Source organism: Pelobates fuscus, chromosome 5 (genome assembly GCF_036172605.1).
Source record: "Pelobates fuscus isolate aPelFus1 chromosome 5, aPelFus1.pri, whole genome shotgun sequence".
Classification (NCBI taxonomy): Eukaryota; Metazoa; Chordata; class Amphibia; order Anura; family Pelobatidae; genus Pelobates; species Pelobates fuscus.
In genome coordinates this window covers 177,876,206-177,898,838 of record NC_086321.1, presented here as the reverse complement: position 1 = coordinate 177,898,838, position 22,633 = coordinate 177,876,206, and the positions used below count along the sequence as shown (strand labels likewise).

General features: G+C 41.1%; 1 protein-coding gene across 1 annotated transcript; it reads left to right on the top strand.

Annotated features, from left to right (window-relative positions):
• The first annotated feature begins 5,562 nt into the window (after positions 1–5,562).
• Positions 5,563–21,835, top strand: PES1 (pescadillo ribosomal biogenesis factor 1). The gene is made up of 15 exons (XM_063454769.1): positions 5,563–5,652; positions 9,255–9,334; positions 9,713–9,866; positions 10,774–10,883; positions 12,436–12,607; positions 14,655–14,744; positions 17,362–17,478; positions 17,818–17,895; positions 18,039–18,128; positions 18,269–18,399; positions 19,100–19,225; positions 19,441–19,625; positions 19,775–19,920; positions 20,048–20,215; positions 21,113–21,835. The coding sequence occupies exons 1-15, from the start codon at positions 5,629–5,631 to the stop codon at positions 21,191–21,193; spliced, it is 1,752 nt and encodes a 583-aa protein (XP_063310839.1). The 5' UTR covers positions 5,563–5,628; the 3' UTR covers positions 21,194–21,835.
• The last annotated feature ends 798 nt before the right edge of the window (positions 21,836–22,633 follow it).

Here is a 22,633-nt window from a genome sequence, read left to right as displayed (position 1 = left end):
CCGCAGATAGAGTCCTGATACTCACCAAACCGTAAGTTGATCTACCCGTCGCGCCAGGCACAGTCCCACGGCGTCATCACGGGTCGGGTCCACACTTTACGGTTTCATTAGTTTGTTTTACGTCTTTCTGACAATTTACTAGACATGTGCAATTCGTTTCGGTCCGAATAGGAATTCGGACATTCGGGTACTTCCGAATGTCCGAAGTCCCGAGGTCCCTCAGTTCCGAAATTACCGAATTTCCGAAGTGCTGAAGTGCCGAAGTTCCAAAGTGTCAAAGTGCAGAAGTTCCGAAGCACAGTATTGCCTAAGTACTAATATACTTACCCAGTGAAAGAAGAAGAATGTTACATTGCATACAATTTTAAATAAAAAGTATACAAACATAGCCAGGATTCAGCTGTAAGCATTTGCAACACTTACAACAATCAAGTAACATACATTCATATAAAATGTAAGTTACTTAGCCAGTCAGTGTAATGACAGGAATGAATAAGTAGATAACTCCCTAATTCCCACAGTATTAGGGAGCTATCTACTAAAAGACTGAAAGACCTAAATTGGTCTTTGGTGGGGGCCCTAATGTAAAATAATGGGGGAGAGGACCTATTGTCCTCCCCACGGGCCCCCACCCCTGAGCGGCGGGTGGGGGCCCTAATGTAAAATAATGGGGGAGGGGACCTATTGTCCTCCCCCCTGGCTTCCACCCCTGAGCGGTGGTTGGGGGCCCTAATGTAAAATAATGGGGGGGGACCTATTGTCCTCCCTCGGGCCCCCACCCCTGAGCGGTGGGTGGAGGCCCTAAATCAATAAAAGGGGGGGACCTAATGTCCTCCTCCCTGGCCCCCACCCCTGAGCGGTGGGTGGGGGCCCTAAATTATAATAAGGGGGGGACCAAATGTCCTCCCCCCTTGCCCTCACCCCTGAGCGGTGGGTGGGGGCCCTAAATACTAATAAGGGGGGGGGACCTAATGTCCTCCCCCATGGCCCCCACCCCTGAGCGGTGGGCGGGGGCCCTACAGTAAAATAAGTTGGGTGACCTAATGTCTTCCCCCCTGGCCCCCACCCCTAAGCGGCGGGTGGGGGCCCTAAATTGGAATAAGGGGGGGAACTAGTGTCCTCCCCCCTGGCCCCCACCCCTCAGCGGCGGATGGGGCCCCTAAATACTAATAAGTGGGGGGACCTAAGCTCCTCCCCCCTGGCCCCCACCCTTGAGCGGCAGGTGGGGGCCCTAAAAAAATGTTGTCATCCCCCAGGTGACTAGGGGTCCCCAAACCGAACCAAATTTTTTTCCCATGCACATGCCTACAATTTACATTGTCGGTTAGTTTCAAATCTTTAGTTACATATCAAATGGTCGAACGTATCTCATTCGTTCCTTCACCTTTTATCATACTGAAACTCCCGAATGGGAACTCTGTGAATCACATTGGCCTGTCATACCCGGTTAAACGTTAGTACACCTAGTCGCGCGAACGGCTGTTCGAAAGTACTCTCAACACTGACCTCTACAGATCAACCCTCATCTCACATTATAACACATACTATGATTTTGTGGAATTTTCTGCCGAACACTCATGGTTTACACCTACTGAGTGCGGCTACACACTCCCGAACGGGGGGATAGGCTACTTTAGTCATACAGAATAATTTCAACTACTGACCGCACGAATGTCATACGGCTAGACATTTCGTGAGCAACCACACGAAATACAGCATTTCGTCAAAGTACATACAATATACTGACCCCTATCGGTCACTGATCACACATCATGCTCACAACTTATTACAACTTATTACAGGGATGTTACTGTTACACGATTTGTGTTTTGAATTACCTTCATATTGTATTTGACTTCTGCAAATCACGTTTTACCAATTTTATGTCTCCAGGTGTATGGTTAGAATTCTCATTTCTGATATAATTCATAAGGTATTCCCCGCTTATGGTATAAATAGTCTCCCTATGAGAAAGGAGGGGAATTTTTAAACATACAAGTAACGTGTTTGACAGATCGCTTTGCTCTTTAACTTGTACGGTTTACACGTAGTAGGATAAGGATGGTATATGTCTATATTCATTACTTCATACGTTGTTTTATCCGTTCAGGTTACAGGTACTACTAAAGCCTAAACTGATTATTCAGTTCCTAAACTATACTCAACAGGTACGTACACCTGCTCACGTTGTATATACAGTCAGGTCCATAAATATTGGGACATCAACACAATTCTAATCTTTTTGGCTCTATACACCCACACAATGGGTTTTAAAAGAAATGAACAAGATGTGCTTTAACTGCAGACTTTCAGCTTTAATTTGAGGGTATTTACATCCAAATCAGGTGAACGGTGTAGGAATTACAACAGTTTGTATATGTGCCTCCCACTTTTTAAGGGACCAAAAGTAATGGGACAGATTAACAGTCATAAATCAAACTTTCACTTTTTAATACTTGGTTGCAAATCCTTTGCAGTCAATTACAGCCTGAAGTCTGGAACGCATAGACATCACCAGACGCTGGGTTTCATCCCTGGTAATGCTCTGCCAGGCCTCTACTGCAACTGTCTTCAGTTCCTGCTTGTTCTTGGGGCATTTTCCCTTCAGTTTCGTGCAACCGCAAGAAGTTACAATCCCTACCAGGCTCCTTAAATTTTGCCATGCACATCATACCACAAGGCCGCGCTTTTATCTCCAGACTACTATGCCTTTTTCCACACTTCATACATGACGATCATAGATTGACCCTAGATACCCAAGCTGCAGCAGAGCTGATCATTTGGCGGAATTTCTTAACCACATGAAATGGTAAAAGCATGTTCCTCCCAGGGTTGTCTGAGACTTCACCAACCATATGGTCAGACGTGGCATCTACCACAGGTTTTACAGCAATCTATGGGAATGAATGGTTTTGGGGTAGGTGGCCTTTGGAAGTCCATGAGTTGGAAGGTTTTTCCACTACCTCAGCTCTTTTTGAGATATACCCCATTGTGGCGGCTGCTGTGGCATGGGATCATTTATGGTCAGGGTCGTCGGTTTGTTGTTACTCAGACAACCAAGCCACGTGTCATATCATCAACAAGGGCTGCTCGTCATCTTTAACGATTATAAAATTTCACAGAAAACTAACTTGGTTGGCGGCATGTCACCAATTCTTTTTGGTTTGTTTTCATGTACCCAGGAGTCAAGTCCTGGGGAATAAAGTGTGGGAACTCACCCAAGATTCCCCGCCCCCCCAAAAATAATATACACTGGTATGCATATATAAATGCGTGCACACACACACATGCAGATATGAGCAGATAATATTGCCCGAAACACTTCAGAATTTATCCTGCTGCTTTTGTCAGCAGTCACATCATCAATAAATACAAGAGAACCAGTTCCATTGGCAGCCATACATACCCACGCCATGACACTACCACCACGCTTGGGATAATCGCTGCTGACAATGTGTCTCGATTTAAATTCCAGGCATTTCATCAAGCGTTCCCTACAGCTGCTCAAGCAGCAATAGCCACCCTATCGTTCCAGAATCTAATTATAGATTAGATATACTCATGCAACATAGCAGGGAATTATCCCAATTAGAACTCTCGTCCAACACTCGCAGGACGTATAACAGAGCCTTCACCTTGTTTAAAAGATTCCTGTTGAACACAATATATCTCAACCTTTTATCATGTCAACTCTACTAAGTTTTGCTTGTTTTTGCCATCTTAAACTTAAACTGTCCCACAACACCATAAAATTATATCTGACAGGCATTCAACTCCACATGCTAACCTTATTGCCCAACAACCATAGTTTCATGTCACCATACCAGATAAAAAACATATTCAGAAATCAGTTTCCCCACGTTCTTCTCAGAGATTACCAATAAACAATCACCTTTTCCAATCCTTATCCGACCTATTAGATTTAAGACTGTTTAATTCCAGTTCCACTAAGTAATTAAAACAACCATGGACGTAGCTTTCTACGGTTTTCTAAGGCCAAGAGAGTTTACCTCTATCACCACAACTCAGACAACTCATTGTCTTAAACGATCTCACCTCCACAAACACATGGATCACTACCTACTGGCTCTATCACATTCAAAATGAGTCAACACGCACCACCAGTAGAAATAGCATACTATCCTACCCAAAATAAATGGTACCTGGTTTCGGTTCTAGACTCATACCTTCAAAACCCCAACTTACAACCTTCACAGACATTATTTGTATTACAAGGCTCAGTACTTACTACCTCTACCTTCATGAAACATGTTAGGTCTCTGTAAACCCAACTAGGCCACAACCCTTCTAACTACTCAGGTCACTCTTTCCATATAGGGGTGGCCTCCACAGCCTCCAGTGCCAACATACCGGTGCACCTTATCAAATCACTGGGGCGGTGGAAATCCTCTGCTTATACACGGTACATACCCAAACCAGTACAAGAGATACGCAATGCATTTAAGGAAATGTCTGGTTAAATTTGTATGTGTTGTTGACTGTATTAAATCTTTAATTATTCACTTTTTGCCCTCTTTATTTACAGACCTAGCGCATCGTCGGTTCCGGCACACCACAACCGACTTGCTGCTCTTTTATACTATCCTACGCTTATACTTGGTTTTTACTCCTTTTACGGCTATGTGCCCCTAACACAAGTATTAAGGCCGTTTGGCCTGTAATTGTGGTAGGGGCTTATTATTTCACTTACCTATTTAAGGAACACCCCTTACCTGGCTCCATACCGTTCGAGGTCAGCGTTTGAATGACCCTCCCACCACTCCACATTCTCAACACTTTTCCTTCCTTTCTTTTTCTCTTTTCCTTTCTTTTACTCCCTGGTGGGCCCTCTTTATTTACAGGCCTACCGCATCGTCTGTTCCGGCACACCACAACCAACTTGCTCTTTTATACTATCCTACGCTTATACTTGGTCCTTACTCCTTTTACGGATATGGGCCCCTAACACAAATATACATCAATACAATAAATACATGTCTGTTAGTCCACCCATTGTACAGGGCTGCAGAATTTGTTGGCGCTTTATAAATAATAATACATACGTAGATGTAAATATCTTGACGACACTTTGATAACTTTCCCCGCTAGTGTCATGTGTGTCGTTTGTTTGGAGTTAATATTTTAAAGCTGCTGCAAATTCTTTGCCAGTAACAATAAAACCATACTCTTCTAAATAATAAAAAGTGACAACCTTCTGGTGAAAGGTCAAGCATGAAACATGGAAAATTGCCTTAATTTGTACCCAAATAAATATAGCTTATAAATCAGCCCTCAGCTATACTTTGCAACATTTTATTACATTTCAATCGTAAAACATCAGTTGATTAGAATAAGCAGAACATATATGACACCACATAGTAGATAACCAACAAAATGGCCACCAAAACGGCGACAGCTACATTTCATCTGCACAAAGATGGGGGTAGGGGAGGGGGGAGAGAACGCTCCTGCGCTCTGACGTCAAGCCCTTGTATGTCTGTCTTTGAATATGCCTGTTTTGTAAGAGCAACAGGCATTGCCTTGGCCACCTCAGGGGTCTTGGGGACGACGTGCGGAATACACGTGGGGAGTTGCGTGAAGCTGATTGCCAGGGAGAAGTGATCGGCCATGGGAGGTTTGGAAAAAAAGAAGGTAAGTTAGTGTTATCAATTCTAGAATGCACTCAGTGGAAGTGATACGGTTTTATCTGGAGCCCTTCAATGAACTTTATTGTTTTCTGACACGTGTGTTCGGCGTATCCGTTAAACATGCAGGCACATCAATGTCAGCCGTGTTTGAGGTTACATGGCAGTGGGTTAGTGTGTATCACAATCCTATAGGTGGCAAGGGCCACACATAAGACTATACTTGGCCACACGTGTGTCTGTACATTGCTAAGGAAGGCATTCCAGGAGTGTTTATGGTTCCTGCAAGATCATCATTTTATACACGTGTCGATAGGCCCATTTTTCACTGTAGTGTAAAATTAAATCCCCTGTACAGTCAGATCACATACTGCAGAAATAACAGAAATAAAACTGTTCTAGGTAACGTGTTCGTCACCCATATGATAAAACGACAGATAGTCAGACACGAAACTACCATTCTCATGGAATTTTATCAGCTTTCTCTGTATTCTATGGATACCATGTATAACAGCCAAAACCTAAAGTATGAAAATTAAATCGTTATCAAATAATGTTGAAACAAAAATCACAAAGCTACATTAAAACAAAAACAAGTATACTAAGCACTTTTAAACATGAATACTTGCCAGATAGTAAAGTATATGTAAGACAGTCCAAGGTAACACAATGTATCAAAAGTTATAGTTCACTCTGAAGAAAAAATCTGATAAAACAAGTAATGTAACCAGATTTAAGTTAGGCCTAAAATAATTTCCAATAGACAAAAATTATATTTACTTGCCCACAAAAAACCCACTCACACACTGAAGATAACACAACAAATTCCTCAGTGTGTTTCAGCATATGTGGGTTTCTCCAGCCTAGATCCAGTTGAAGTGGAAAAAATCTCCAGCTCACATTATTCCAATTTGGCTAGCTTGGTGTAACAGAACACTCGAATATTGACAGTAAAAATTAATGTTTTATTTTTAGCATCTATTTTAGGATTTGGGCCCAGTATTAGAATATATATATCATATCAACGCACTCACTCATTGACTAAACCGCAAAGCTCACAGATTGCAATAGTCTTCCTTAGAAACACCTAACTATATATATATATATATATATATATATATATATATCCAGGGGGCCGCACTCACCTGAACATGCATACATTATAAGAGTCAAGGTGTAAGGTTAAATTGGGTTGTAGAATGAGTACAATGAGGTACATTGAAGTTGTGGCAGGCTTATGCAATGTATGCTCATATACTGCTACTAAACCCTCATTATTTTTATCTGGGTTATGTGTTTTTAACCCCTTAAGGACCAAACTTCTGGAATAAAAGGGAATCATGACATGTTACACATGTCATGTGTCCTTAAGGGGTTAAAGAAGAATATTGCATTTTTTGAGACTTGAAATTGCTTTTTAATGCGTGAGTGCACTGTGTTTGGTATGTTGTATGAATTTCTCCCAGCAGCACCCTCATATTTATTTTTATTATATGTATTACACGCACACTTTAAATACAATAAACTTATATGTAACATAATGCAGGGGCTATTTCCACATTGCACCAGCTCCTTCCTTGATGAGACTGTCAAGACTGATGATCTGCAGCCAATCGAATCATTCTGTATGAGAAACATTAGGAGCCAATAGTGCATGTGCAACAATAGCCAGCCATGCTTCCGTCAATCTGATTCATATCATCTAATGAGTCTGTTTAGAAAACATTAGTGACATGAAGACCTATTTAAAAAACAAAAAAAAAACCCATTACTTTTACATTTCTTGCTACAAGGGTCCGCATCAAAACCCCCTCACTAAGATGTAGTGGTTTTGGTGTTTGAGTATCTTGTTAGAATATGGAGTGATTTGGTACACACTCTTTTATTTTGTATACAAAGTTATTTAGTGTAAGGATTTATTCCTATGCCAGTTTTATACATTACCATAGCATACATTGTTTATGGCTACTCGGGCATTTTAGCTTGGCCTCTGTGCTTGTGAATTTTAAAATCTACAGACAAATGGGGCTATGGGAATTCTCTCACTATAAACATTTAACCTCCTGTTTTACATGCTCCAACTAATATAACAGGAACATAATTTTGAGAATCTATTGTTGGATTTTCCTTAAGCCCATGCTCTCATATTAATTCAATTACATTATTACTAATTTACTTACCAGTAGCCTGCATAGAAGAGTTCTTTTTTTTTTTTTTAAAGAACACTAAAAGCACCATAACCACTAAAACACACCGTGGTGGTTATAGTGCCATGGGTGCCTCCCCCATTGTAAGTAGTCAAACCATTTTAGAGCTGGAAGCTTTTTGTTTCTGAACTAAAATTTGGAGTACAAGTGCAGGGCTTAGCTAATTGGCTTAGAGTATTTAGCTGACACTCTAAAGCCAATGAGCTAGCCACTTTCCCAGGAGAACTAATGAAAGCTCCTAAGCAGGAGCTTTCGTATCTCTGTTGCTTGTGTTTACCTGGCAGCAGCGCCCAACGGACTGCAGGTAATACAGTTTAAAGGACCACTCTAGGCACCCAGACCACTTCAGCTTAATGAGGTGGTCTGGGTGCCTGGTCCCTCTAGGATTAACCCTTTTTTTTTTTTTTTTTTTATAAACATAGCAGTTTCAGAGAAACTGCTATGTTTATACTGAGGGTTAATCCAGCCTCTAGTGGCTGTCTCATTGACAGCCGCTAGAGGCGCTTGCGTGCTTCTCACTGTGAAAATCACAGTGAGAAGATGCCAGCGTCCATAGGAAAGCATTGTAAATGCTTTCCTATGCGACCGGCTGAATGCGCGCCGCGTATGCGCATTCAGCCGATGACATTGCGAGGAAGGAGGAGAGGAGGAGGAAAGCTCCCCGCCCGGCGCTGGAGAAAGGTAAGTGTTTAACCCCTTCCTCTCTCCAGAGCCCGGCGGGAGGGGGAGCCTGAGTATGTTTTCCTGGCACTATAGTGGTCCTTTAACTATTTATTTGGAACCAGAACGACTACTGAATGCTGTAATGCTTATGGTACTAAGTGTTCCTTTAAAAAAAAAAAAAAGATGTAAAAGTTCCCATCAGGGAACATTTCGCACAGTGTTTTACAGAGCTCTGATGAGTTTGATAGATTTCAGCTAACACGGGACTGAGATTGGCACACAAGGGCGGGTATAGTGGGATTTTCACTAGTAGCATGGACTGCATAGGGATACAGTTGCAGAAATGAACAGAGGTTCCAGACACTCATAGCTTCTCGGTACGTGTAGACTATTTTAGGAACCGTAACTGTCAACATTGTCAGTTTTTGTGCTTGGGCTTCCTAATAAAGTGTTTGGGGTTCTCCATTCTACGGTACTGGTTAACCAAACTTGAGGATGTGGCATGATAACCAGGAGTGCAGTCCCTTTTTGTTTAATGCTGTGGGATAGAGAGCTGGGCAAAATATCCCCATACAGGTGTTTGCATTCAGTTTAAACATGTAATATGAATCCCCAAATAATTGCACCTAAGATATATAGCACTGCTGGTTTGTGTGAGTGGTGATTTATGTAAGGCTATCTACAAGTGGAATTGTTCTTTGGAGCTGTATATTGTACTAATGGACTATATCTTTTTCAGTTTGAGCGTGGCTCTGCCACAAACTACATCACAAGAAATAAGGCTCGGAAGAAGTTGCAGCTCGCTCTGCCTGATTTCAGGTACAGAATCTTTCTGATGTGCTAGTGTAATGTCAGCTTGGTAATCTTTGGTGCAGTTTGAGGTAATTCTATTTAGCTTCCATCAGACAGCTGGGCCTCCAAACTTCAAGCAGGGATATCACCTTCAGGCCTACTGAGCTGCTTTAAATGTTTTAAACACACAGTTACCAGAAGTGTATTTAAATAAGACAAGTTTTCTTTTTGATTATCACACACAAGTGCTATAAAGAATATACTACATTGCAGTGGGAAAACAAACTGAATTAAATAAATAGTTGAACTTCTTCCCAACAAAGATAATTGTTGATCTATGCATTTCTCACATGACATTCTGTATTCCAGTTCTATATTCTTAACTTTTTTTTATATTTTTCACAGACGCTTGTGTATCCTTAAAGGAATCTATCCTCATGAACCCAAACACAAAAAGAAAGTAAACAAGGGTTCTACAGCACCTCGGACATTCTATCTGCTAAAGGACATAAAGTTTCTGCTTCATGAGCCTGTTGTTGCAAAATTCAGAGAATACAAGGTATGTCGAGAGACACACAGATTGCACTCACTTTAGGGCTAATTAAAGGCAATCTTCTTCAAAAAAAGAATTAAACACCAATGTGACTTTTGTCCCCACTGCTCCTATTTTGGTCTAGTTGGCTTCACATTCATATTTGAAGTTGTGCATCTAGGTCTGTGTATAAAAATACAATGCATAAAGGCCAGTGTTACCCTATTCCATTGTATGTGTAATTTAGGGTTTACCTGCAGTTTATTGCTTCCTTGCTGTTCTCCCATCAACATGCATCATCCCACACAGTGACAGAACCATTCATTGCTTTACTGGTACTATACAGTCTGTGCATTCTGGCAAGCTTCCCACAGGAGATTTTTCCATGCATGTAGTTTGTAGGTGACTGGACTACTTGAGCGTATTGTAGTTTTATAGTGCTAGGGCACTGTGTCTACTTTAAAGACTAGTTTTGCCAGGAAGAAATAAAACAATAATGAGACAGCAGAGTTTGTGGTTCTCCCTACAAGGTCATCCTAACTAGAACATGTGGAATTACACCTTGCCCTCATAGCAAGTCGTACCAATGAGTAGGTATGTCAGTGCTGGCATGAGAGAATCCTGCAGTTTCTGCTCTCTGGGGGTGAGCTCTTGCAAATCTCTGTGATAACTGCTGCAGTGCTTTCCCTGGTGCTTCATTCTTTTGATTTGCAAGTGCTTGCTCCAAGAGAACAGACACCTCACATGCCATGCATCCTAAAAACTGGTAAGTGTAATTCATTTTATAGGTATCTTGTTTTGCCAGATTGAGTAAAAAGACTGCAGAGACAGTGTCCTAGAACCATAGCCACTTCAGTAAGTTGAAGTGGTTATGGTGCATTGAATGTCTCTTGGTAATCTATTTTTTTAAATAATGATGTTTTAATTCCTCCAGGTATTTGTTCGCCGTCTCCGTAAAGCATTTGGGAAGCAGGAATGGGACACAGTGGACAGGTTAAGATCCAACAAACCAACATACAAGCTAGATCACATCATCAAAGAAAGGTAAGAGACACTCCATCTTCCAGTGGAGAACTATAGGGTCTAGACTAGATTCTAAAGGGGGCATGGTCCTAGTTGTTGGAAGATGATGTGCTTAACATTATGATCTGCAGGTCTTCAGACAGACAAGGCGCAATTTATTGGCAAAAAAATAATAAAATGACTTGACCTGTTTTTAAGGGAATACTCCAGGCATTATAATTACTACTGCACTGACCCCATATTTAAAGAGACCCTATAGTCACCAGAACCACTACAGCTAAATGTAGTGGTTCAGGTGTCTATAGCATGTCCATGCATTGTTAGCATCATAAACACTTCCTAGTAACACCTAGCGGCAGTCACTCAGATGGCCACTAGAGTTGCTTCCTAGAACAGTACTTCACAGTATTTCTACACACAGCGTGGAGGTGCTGAACGTTTCAATGCATCTCCACAAAGAGATTCTGATCGGCGCAGTACACTGTTTTGCTGCGCATGTGCAATAGTCTCCCAGTGCTTCTCTGTGAGATTGACCTTTCATCATTAAAATTGATCTCCGCAATGGCAAGAACAGCACGGTGTGGGAGAAAAGGTAGTAAAATCACTTTTAATCTCAAGATTCAGGGACTTAATTCTTCCCGCTCTATAATGTCAGGAGTAATTAGTAAAACTGTTGACTTCTTACGTATGATTGGCTGGGTGCCACTCATTGTCTCATCTCACTGGAGAGCCAGAGGCACCTGGTAAGCGCTTACATTAGCTCTCCTGAGCTAAACCCTGGAATGCAGATGTTGGCTGATCTCTCTCAGCCTGTGCACTGCCAGGCTTAGCACAGACAGGGAACCTCAAGTAAAATAAATTGTTCTAAAATGGTTTATTTGACTACTTAGGTTTTGAAACGGTGCCAAGGTGTGTACCTTTAATCATAATACACGAATAAAGATTTGTTGAGGCTGCAAATTTAAAGGGACACTATAGTCACCAGAACAACCACAGCTTAATGTAGTTGTTCTGGTGAGTATAATAGCTCCCTTCAGGCATTTTCATGTAAACAATGCCTTTTCAGAGAAAAGGCACTGTTTACATTGCCCCTAGGGACACCTCCAAGTGGCCACTCCTTAGATGGCCACTGGAGGGCCTTCCTGGCTCAGGGTGGCACAGTAGGCAGCCCTGCCGTTCAGTGTCCCCACGCTCTGCATGGGGACCCTGAATTTTCCTCATAGAGATGCATTGATTCAATGCATCTCTGAGGAGGTGCTGATTGGCCAAAACTGTGTTTGGCCCCGCCCCCTTGTCAATTTTAGCCAATCCAATGCTTTCGCCATGGGAAAGCATTGGATTGGCTAAAAATCTGCAATTTTGATTGTCACCAAGGGGGTGGGGCTAGCACCGGCGGACATGTGGAGAGCTGAAAATAAGGTGAGTTTTAACCCATTCTGAGGGGGCTATGGAGGGGGGGGCAAGCCACCTAAATGGTGGTTTTTCACTATAGGGTCATGAATAAATGTTTGTGTTCCTGACCCTATAGTGATCCATTAAGTCTTTTGAGTTAACTTTTATTTGCCTTGTACAGGTATCCAACATTTATTGATGCTCTTCGCGACTTGGATGATGCTCTCTCCATGTCTGTACTCTTCTCCACATTTCCACGCACAGGGAAATGCCACGTTCAAACCATTCAACTTTGCCGTCGGCTGTCTATCGAATTTTTCAATTATGTCATTGCGTCTCGATCCCTTAGGAAGGTGAGCATGTATTTCTATTTGCACCTGTAAATATTTCTCAGAACCTTGGCAGAAAGAGAAAATGTGAACAAAATACTGTTCCATGTTTTTATTTTCACATGTTTATAACCATCTTCAGTTAACACTTAGCCAAAGAGATGAGCATTATTCCTTTAAAACTGCTCTTGGTTTTAAAGTTGGCTTCATTGGCTTGCAATGGTAATTTTTAGTGAAGATGATTTGAGCTAGCACCCAGGAGAGCAAAATTGACACCATGATAATAGACAAAAAAAAAATAGCAAAATATTGCACAAAAAGATATCGATGGATAACGCCCAAAACATTGTTGGAAACATATTTATTCTTTTAAAACCAATTGAGAAAACGGTACACACTTTTGTGTTGAATTGTTTTTATTACGTTTACATATGTTAAGCGTACATACAGCATATACAAACTTTTACTGCATCATTGCCTACGCAGAGGCTCTGCTTGTATAACAAAGGTAGTCGAAAATGTGCCTACGCAGAGGCTAACTTTTAGTAATACTTCACAGTTTCGTAGTGTTGTATGTGTTATCCGCATATTGGCTCGGTTATTTGCAACATTGGCCTATGTCAGTACGTACTGTGGTTGACTCTTGTATAGTTATATGTGGGTTGGTTTGTGGTGTTTGGGAGGTCTGTGGTGTTGAGTATGCGTCCTCGGGATCCCTTTGATTAGGCATTTGGTCCAGTGGGTTTGATCCCTTTCGAGTACTCGTGTCGGGTGTAATATAGCTTTCCGAGGTGTCGATGTCATCAGGGTCGTTAATTGGCGTGGTTTACCCGGGCAGTCTGAGGACTTGTGACGTTGTGCGTCCCGGTGTGTCGTTTGGTTGGTTTGGCGTCGGTCGGTGTCCTGTCCCATATCAGTTCATGTCGTGGCCCTGTCCATAACTATGTAGTGTAAGGCTAGCCTATTGCTTGGCCCTCTCTATGGGTTCCTGTAGTGGGTGCCGTGTAGTTTTTGGTGCTTGTTCGTATGTGTAATTACCCCGCTTCCCCGCGTTTCAGTGTCTGTGGGGGATGGCGCCCGGTGTGATATCAGGCGTTACTGTGTGACATTGTCCCATCGCTGAATAAGTGGGTGTCATCCGTGCGTGTTGAGTTGTGTCTCGTGTGTCGTGCAGGGATGTAGCTGTTCCGGGGCGGGCCATGTGTTTGCTCCCGAGTCATGTGGAAAGCATGGGCATTATGGGAGGGGTATATTTTATGTGTCTGTATCACTGGGTCCGAGTGCCAGGGTGTTGTCCGTTACCCTACTGGGCCCTATGCCGACCCGGTTCTTTTGTGGATGTGTGGGTTGTCTGGTTCGGATCTCGAGATTGGTCGGTAATTGGCGTATGCGGTACACACTTTTGTAACTTGCATGCCATTCTCTTTCTTTTGCATACCTTTGATATGACGCATTCAGTCTGATTTTTAGCAACATTTATTAACTTCTTCCCACAATGTGGAAAACAATCACTAGAGGCTGTCTAAACCTCGCAATGTAAAGATTGCATTTTCTCTGAAACTCTTTTTTAAATTGCAGGGTAAAGGAGACAGGGATACTGCACCCAGACCACTTCATTGATATGCCTATAATATCCCTTTAAAGTTTGAACCACAGTTTGCTCAATGCTTTAAAACACTGTAGCGTGTGTGTATGTATGTGTATATATATATATATATATATGTGTGTGTATATATATTATATTATATTATATGTGTGTGTATTTTACACATGCACACACTCTAGTGTTTCCTGATAATGAAATTGCCTGGTGTTAAGTCCAGCTAAAGAAGCATTGCACTCTTAGATCTCGTAAAAAGTAAAACTTGATTTTTATTAATGGTCAACAATTCAGCTTAAAGTTTTTTTTTTTGTTTTTTTACCCAACTGAAGAAGTCAGATGTGCTATACTACTTTTACATACATATTTAAAAATGATGTGATGTGTGTATTAGGCCTTGACCTTTGCAAAACCTTAGATACTTTTATAAATTGATGGCTTAATTTCCAAACTATAACTTCTGCTTCCTAGGTTTTCCTGTCAATTAAAGGAATCTATTATCAAGCAGACATACTGGGACAGACTGTGACCTGGATTTCCCCTTATGCCTTTTCTCATGATGTAAGTTTTGAAACTTTATGGAGCTTTATGTCTGTTGGTTTCACAGTCAATAAAATTGTAATTCTGAGCTGTTTTTGTTTTTTATGCATTTTTTTTTAATGAGGTTGCCACAAATATGCAGTAATGCGAGATATAGTTTAAAGGACCAGATTCAAGTAAGAACTGAATAGTTTTAATCAGTTCTTCTACTACGGGAAAGGTGGATAAGAGTTACTGCGTACCAGTGGCAGCTGGAAACTTCAAAGGTGGTTGGGCACTGCCCCCTTACTTACTGGGTTCTACACATTTCAAAACCAGCAACATCTCTAGTCATCAATAATGGGGAGAATGGAAACTGCAGGTATAATCATGATACACATTTTTTGTTCTAACGCTGTACATACTTCTAAGTTCTTTCAGTGTGAATAGATTGGATTTTTAATTTTTGTTTTTCTGACCCAGGGACCATCTCTAGTGGTCTTCTGAGTGACTGCCACTAGATGTGTCCCTAGACAGCAATGTAAACTCTATCTTTTCTCTGAATAGGCAGTGCGTACATTAAAAAGCCTGCAAGGACTGACTATACTCACCAAAACAATTACATTAAGCTGTATAGTACATATATAGTACCTAAATGAACATCTTTATATACAGTATAGCATAAGATTGACACTTCTGGCAGCTACTGAATAAAATAATTAAATTAATATGTATAATCCAGTGAAAATGAATATTGATAACCTAAAACAATGTTTGGTACATAGAGATAAAGCCAGACCTGACAACAGAAGCTCGCTAAGGAAAGTGATCAACTGATCAATAAAAAGGGGGATATGAAAAAAGAGGAAATATTGAGACTAACCTGCTGTGGATGCACAGTTCATCTCTTAATTTAAACCATTTGGGGGTACCAATTTATTCATCCATTTTGCTTCTTTCTGATGCAGGTTTTTTTTTTTTGTTTGCAACCTCAGCATCGTTTTCCATAAATCTTTCACAAGGCATGGAGATGCACAGTAATAAAAAAAATGAACAGGCCGCAACCCAATTAAGGGGATCCCTCACAAACGCTTAAAATAAATCCGAGAGAAAACAACAGGAAGGAGGGCTGTGCCAAAATATCAATTAGGTGTGTGTGTGTGTGTGTGTGTGTGTGTGTGTGTACACCCTTGAGGTAGTGGAATATGCAGATATGGAGCTGGGTCAAGCGGTATGTGCTAAATCAGGCAAGGGGTTCCTGTTGAGAAGCTATGGTATTGTTTACAATATGTTGTTAGAGTCCATACAAAAAGACAAAAGCAGAGAGAAATTCCAATGGTACAGTATATCACATCAGCCAAAGTGACTATAGTGCAGTAACAATGGATTACTCACATTTGAGCTGAGCTCTAGCGTGTAGGGCGTTTGGCGTTACATTCCCCATTTATAGGATGTGATGTAGGTGTCCTCAATCACAGAAGTGTCAGCAACTCAAAATAAGAAAGTGCTCTCTGGGATCAGGAATGGGTTGGTTCTTGAATACTGCCTTGGTTGAGCTTAGATTTAGCACTTACTGCTTGAACCAGCTCCATATCTGCACATTCCACTACCTCATGGGTACTTTCCTATAGACTTTTTTTTTTTTTTGGACTACTTCATTTTGTTATATTGCCTGTATATACGTATGTTTGTTTTATCTTGGATAATATATATTTAAACTACTTACTTATATTTTAGCACAGCCCTCCATCCTGTTGTTTTATCATGGTGATACACAGTGTACACTAGAGGGCAGCAGAGCTTTACTTAAATTGTGTACTAGGAAACGATTGTGGCAAGTTCTCACGTATATAACTTATCATAAAGAGGAACTGTTGAGTCGCCTCCTCTCTAGATCACTGCTACCATTTTCACATTCCTGATCCCAGGCAGCCAGGGCACAGGGCATATTTTCAAATGTAAAGATCACAAGTTTAACTTAGGAGCTTGTAGATCGTAATAACAAAAAGATTACTGACTGCAAATCAAATCTTTTTTTTTTTTTTTTTTTTTTTTTTTTTTTTTTTTAAGATTGTAATCTATTCTGTGCTATACATTACGTTTTGCATGTGGATGGCTTAAAACTGTATTTTGTAGCTTGATAGCCTGGAAAAAAAGCAAAAAAACATTTATAAGATCTCTTGTCACTATGGTACCAGATATGAGTTTGCAGTTAGTACCTTAGTGACTAAAGATAAAAACAAACCGTGTCACCCAACACCAAGCACTAAGATCAATAGCGTGCTTCGTGTAACTACTCCTAAATTACTGCACACTCTTTATTTTGATCAAAGTTCACTTTTTCATCAAACACACTCTTGTCTTGTTATGATTCATCTGCAGAGCATTGCTCTTCCATAAAAATAGCCTGTCGTTGCATGGTGCTCTGCTAAGCTGTTTTGATGTTGTGCTTTGTGTCCTAATCTGTCCTGTCACAACTCAATTTTGGGATAGCGCTATATGCCTTTCCTCTGCTCCAAGTGTGCACCTGCTACATTCATATGCTATCGTTTGGTATAGACCTGTCAATACTGTTTTCTAGAAGCCAAATTCTGTTTTAGTGCACATCCTTCCTCACTGTACAGTTTTTGCATTCCTACTAATCTCTCTCTGTCTGCAGCACCCCACAGATGTGGATTATAGGGTTATGGCTACCTTCACTGAATTTTACACCACACTTCTGGGTTTTGTAAACTTTCGTCTTTACCAGACGCTCAACTTGCAGTATCCACCCAAGGTAAGGACCGCCACTAAATTCAAAGCACACTGTAAAAGAATTGTATAGACTGTACAAACTATTGTAGTGCCTTTCTCATCATGTCTCCGTTTATCTGTTTCATATTGTGCCTCTAGAAAAAGCACTCACCCTTTACAGATCCCCTGTAATGTCTTGCTTCTCCCCTGCTCGCTTCCTCTGTATTGTTCTGATTACTTGTATCTCTGTTATCCTCTGTGTGACTCCCCAATAAATACTGTACCTTGGCTCTGCTTATCCCTGACTCTTACCAGCTTAACCCCACTAATTGCCTTGTTATCAGACTTCATCATTATTCACTGTGTCTCCTTGCTGTCTCAGTTGGACTCCCACTCAGAGGCCGAATTGAAAGTAGACGAGGAAGATAAATATGCTCTAGAGTCTGAGGCCTACATGGAGGTAAATGTTATCTTCTAACTTGTTTTATCTCGTTCTGTATTTGTGTCCAGAACTCCAGAATTCTTTGTATCTTTCATCTTAACATCTTTGTTTTACTCTTTTTGATCTCAATTTGCTCCTAATCATGCAAGTTTCTTCCACAGAAACTGTCCGCGCTAAGTGCCAGTTTGTCCCGTGTGGTTCCATCTGAGCCGGAGGATGATGTTGAGATTGATGAGTTTCCTGCAGATCCAGTGAGTGCAACTCTACTCATATTAGCTTGTAGATATTTAGTGTTGGAAAGTGGAACAGCACTATTTTCTGATTTATACACTGCTGGCTAACCTTAGTGGGGGAGGTAATGCTGTTTTACTCTGTCCTCTAATTTGTGTAGGAGACCGCAGATCAGGAGGAGGAACGTCAAAAACAGCTGAAAGATGAGGAGAAGCATAAATCTTTGTTTGTGGGCCTGAAATTCTTCTTGAACCGGGAAGTACCACGGGAGGCCCTTGCATTTATTATACGGTAAGAGAGGGCTTGACTTGTTGACAAGAAACTTGGTGAGGGCTACATGCAATGCCAGTGCACTTAAGAGCCTTCTTTGATATAAAAGAAAAACAAATTCTCTGTTCAGCATGCATACAGCATTGTGGTATATGTATCCAAGAGCTTGTGCACGTTTCTAAATGTTTAAAGTTGTTGTGCTGCACATGCACGAGTGAGATTTTAATATTATTTTATTATATGATTTGTTGCCCTTGTGTCATGCAGTGTGATGCCAGTTTACAGAGCATAACAGATACTTTCTGCTGAAGTGCATTCTGTGCTGTTCTTTGTGCACTCACAATAACAAAATGCAATGGCAGAATTTTTTGTGTGTACCTTTGAACTGGGCATGGTAATAGGAATTTGTAAAACTATAATTTTTCTTTCGTTATTTTTTTCTAGTGATGTAATTTGTTTAGACTAGGGTTACCCAAAAGGTAGATCCCCGGATATTTTAAAATTAAAGCTTTCATGATGCTTTGTCATTCTAAAGGCATGCAAAGCTTAATGGCAGTTTTAGTTCTGGGGAGCCAACTTTTGGGCATCGCTGGTTTAGACTTTTCATCCATGCTTTTCTGGATGAGATGCTATGGTTAAGCACAGCCTTTATTTTATTATTCATTTGCCATGTGAATGTTTTGTTTTTAGTGGTTTGTGACAATTTCTTATATTTTAACAGGAGTTTTGGTGGTGAGGTTTCTTGGGATGCCACAGTCTGTATTGGATCAACGTATGATAGCTCAGACAGCTCTATCACGCACCACATTGTGGACAGGCCCAGTGTAGATCCTCAGATAATCAACAGGTACAGCTATATGTGTTTGATATCTATGGTCCCTGTAAATTGTGGCTGATTCCTTGATGTGTTTGCTTTCTGTTAAGCAACTCTTTTTTCTTCAGGCTAACATTTGCATGCACACATCATATTTTCCTAGAACACTTTGTATCATTTTGCAAAACTGAAAACTAATGTGTTGTATAGTAATGTGATCATTCAGATTACTCTGCTGCTTTCTACAGGTATTATGTGCAACCACAATGGGTGTTCGACAGTGTCAATGCTCGCTTGCTTCTCCCAGTGGCAGACTATTTCCCAGGAGTGCTGCTGCCACCACACCTCTCCCCATTTGTACAGGAGAAGGAAGGCGACTATGTTCCCCCTGAGAAACACCGGCTGCTGGCACTGCAAAGAGGAGAGAGAATTGGTAATTATGGCTTAATCAAGAGATGATGCTGAACTGTGTGTAATGGAGGATGGGAATATGGTGTGATAACCAAATTCTAACAGAGCCAAACAACTGTGAAAATTGGCATTGTATGAGGTGCTCATCTGTTGCTATATTTGCATTTTCAGATGATGAAGAGGAGGAGGATGATGAAGAGGAGGAGGAGGAGGAGGAAGAAGAAGAGGAAGAAGAAGAGGAAGAGGAGGAGGAAGATGAGGAGGAGGAAGAAGATAAGAAGCTGAGAGAGATGGAGGATAGGAAGTCTGCTGAGAAGGTATCTAGAGTTGAAGTTCACCCTCATTCACATTGGTTACCTATGTGGATTCCCGCCTGTTTTGTTTTTATTTTTCCTTTTCTCCTGTGTAGTTCACATATTTCATATCTACTTTGCCATCTTACAGAAATTGAATGTTAAGGTGACAGCAGGCAAGGTGAGAGAGGTGAATCAAGCAAGAGTAGCAGAGCAAGAGAAGAATGAGGAGAAGCGCCTAGCTATCATGATGATGAAGAAAAAGGAGAAGTACCTTTACAACAAAATAATGTTTGGAAAGAAGCGCAAAGTCAGAGAGGTGAGTAGAGAATGAGCTAAGGAAAGTCTTAACACAAGTGATTAGATATAGGAACAGGCAAGAGCAATGGTGAAGGTGCATGTTCTTGTTTTCGGTTTGTATTGTCTCTTGTGCAAGGAGGGGGAATTGATGTGTTTGCGCTGGGGTTAGTCCTATAATAAGTTAAGCAAAAGTGATCCATCATAAAGACAAACAGGGGTGCTCCTTGCACCATAACCTGCATATTAGAGTATCAAAACACAAAAAGGGCTAGACAGAAAGGAAGTGTTTATGGCAATATCCACTTGTCGCCTGTATAGGTGCACTGTAACTGCTCTGCTGTCCTTTTATTTTTAATGCTATATGATTCGTCAGCAGCCCCTCCCCCTTTGTGCTGCTTGTGCTAATGAAGAAGCACTAGCCTGAGCAGCCATGGGTTGCTGTGATTGTCTGAGAGTGTCAGCTGATCATGTCTGCTGTAACCATACCTCCAGTAGGTTCCCAGTTGTGGGTGGTTATGGAAAGGTATACACATTATAAAAAATGGTTTTGCTGGGACAGTGCCAGGGGTCTCAACCAATTCAGTGAGATTAAATAGTTATAGTTCCTACAGTCCCTTTAAGGAACATTCCAAGCGCAATAACCACTACAGCCCGTTTCTTCCATTTAATCCATTCTCTGGCCACCAATATGAAACAAACAAACACTAAAATTGACAAAATATCCGTAGAAAGGAATAAAGAAATACATTTTTAAAATAATATATATTTATATATCTGTTATAGCAGGTGGATTTGCTTGTTTATACTGTTTTACAATACATACATTAGAATATGTTTGTAGCCATAGTCACACTATAATCCCTCTGCTGTGTAGTCCTTTTTTATTTATTTATTAAACCTCTTTCTCACCTTTCAGGCAAATAAACTGTCAATGAAGCGGAAAGCACACGACGATGCAAATAAACCCGAAAAAAAGAAAAAGACAAAGAAACAGTGATCACACCAAACATGTTAAAGCACATCACTTTTCAAAGAATTCTTTTAAACACCCAAACTTTTGTGCCAGTGTGCACCCTTCTTCCCAGGGAGACATGCCATGTCTGAGCTGACATTGTTCCTACTAGACTTCCATCTACAGCCAAATGTAGTTCTGCTACAGATTCTGTGAGTGAGGCTCTATATGATGTTACACTCTGCTACACATCTAAAACAGTCCTGAAGCATGAATGCAAGAAATTGCACATGTGCTTAGAAGCTTTCAAACAGGTGACACTGCTCCATTCTTGAGCAACAAGTACTATCCCTGTCGAACCCAGCACCTTCCCAGTGTCACTGAGAACTGTGAGCTCTGAGGGCAGATCCATATTAATGTAGTATACTTTATAAGCTCTATGTACGTTTTACAAAACAAGAATGAAGCCGGTTAAATAAATACTTTAATGTTAGTGGATTTGCCATTCTTAAACTATTGGTTTCACTGTGCAAATCTATGTGATTGTTTGGGCCCATATGCAGGTAAAGGGTCAAAGATTTGGTTTTTGGGCCATCTTCGAATATGTTTGATATTTGTAAAGGAAAAAGTATTTCTTTTCAGTAAAGGACATTTCTTTTTTTGAAATATATCTTACATTTAAAATGACTTTTTTTTTTTTTTTTTTTATATATTGTTGGAATTTCTTTTTTTTTTTTTTAGACATTCTTTATTTATGAGAGATTTTTCAAGTAAGGAAGGGGTACAGAAAAAAGAAAAGGGAGGGGAGGGGCAGGGGAAACAAACATCAAATTGCAAAGGATGACATACATCGGCTCAGAACATCGAGCCCGGCATGGATACATAATCGAGTATAATGTTTCAGCAATGATAAAGTCACAATCAGTGTACAGCGTGTCCGCCTAAGCGGGTTATAGTTAGTAATATGGGGCACCTTCCTCAGGTGTAAAATGTATTACAGGCGCGTCTATAGCTGTCAGATGAGTCAAAGGTTGGGTATAGGAGGGGGGGGTGGCTAAGTCTGGGGACTAATCTCCGTCATAGGGATATGGATCGGGGTAGCAGGCGAGGGTATCAGGCGTCTCCTGGGGGGCCCGGAGTACGAGGTCAGGCCCGTCCCCGTGCAGTATAGGACGTCCAGGGGTACCATTGGAGGGCGCACTTGTCCGAGCGCTCCCGCAGGGACGCAGTTAGCATTTCCATCCCACGGATCTCCTCAACCTTGTCTACCCATTGCTTGTAAGTGGGTGCCGCCTGGCTTTTCCAAAGCAGCGGGATAAGGCTTTTCGCAGCAGAGAGCAGGTGTATTGTGAGGGATTTTTTGTACTGTTGAATGGGCATGGATGTGTGGTGGAGGAGCATTGCCAGAGGCAAGAATGGGAGGTCCGTGTCCGTGATTTCTTTAATTTTGTCGTGTATCATGTGCCAGTATGGAGCTATGCGTGT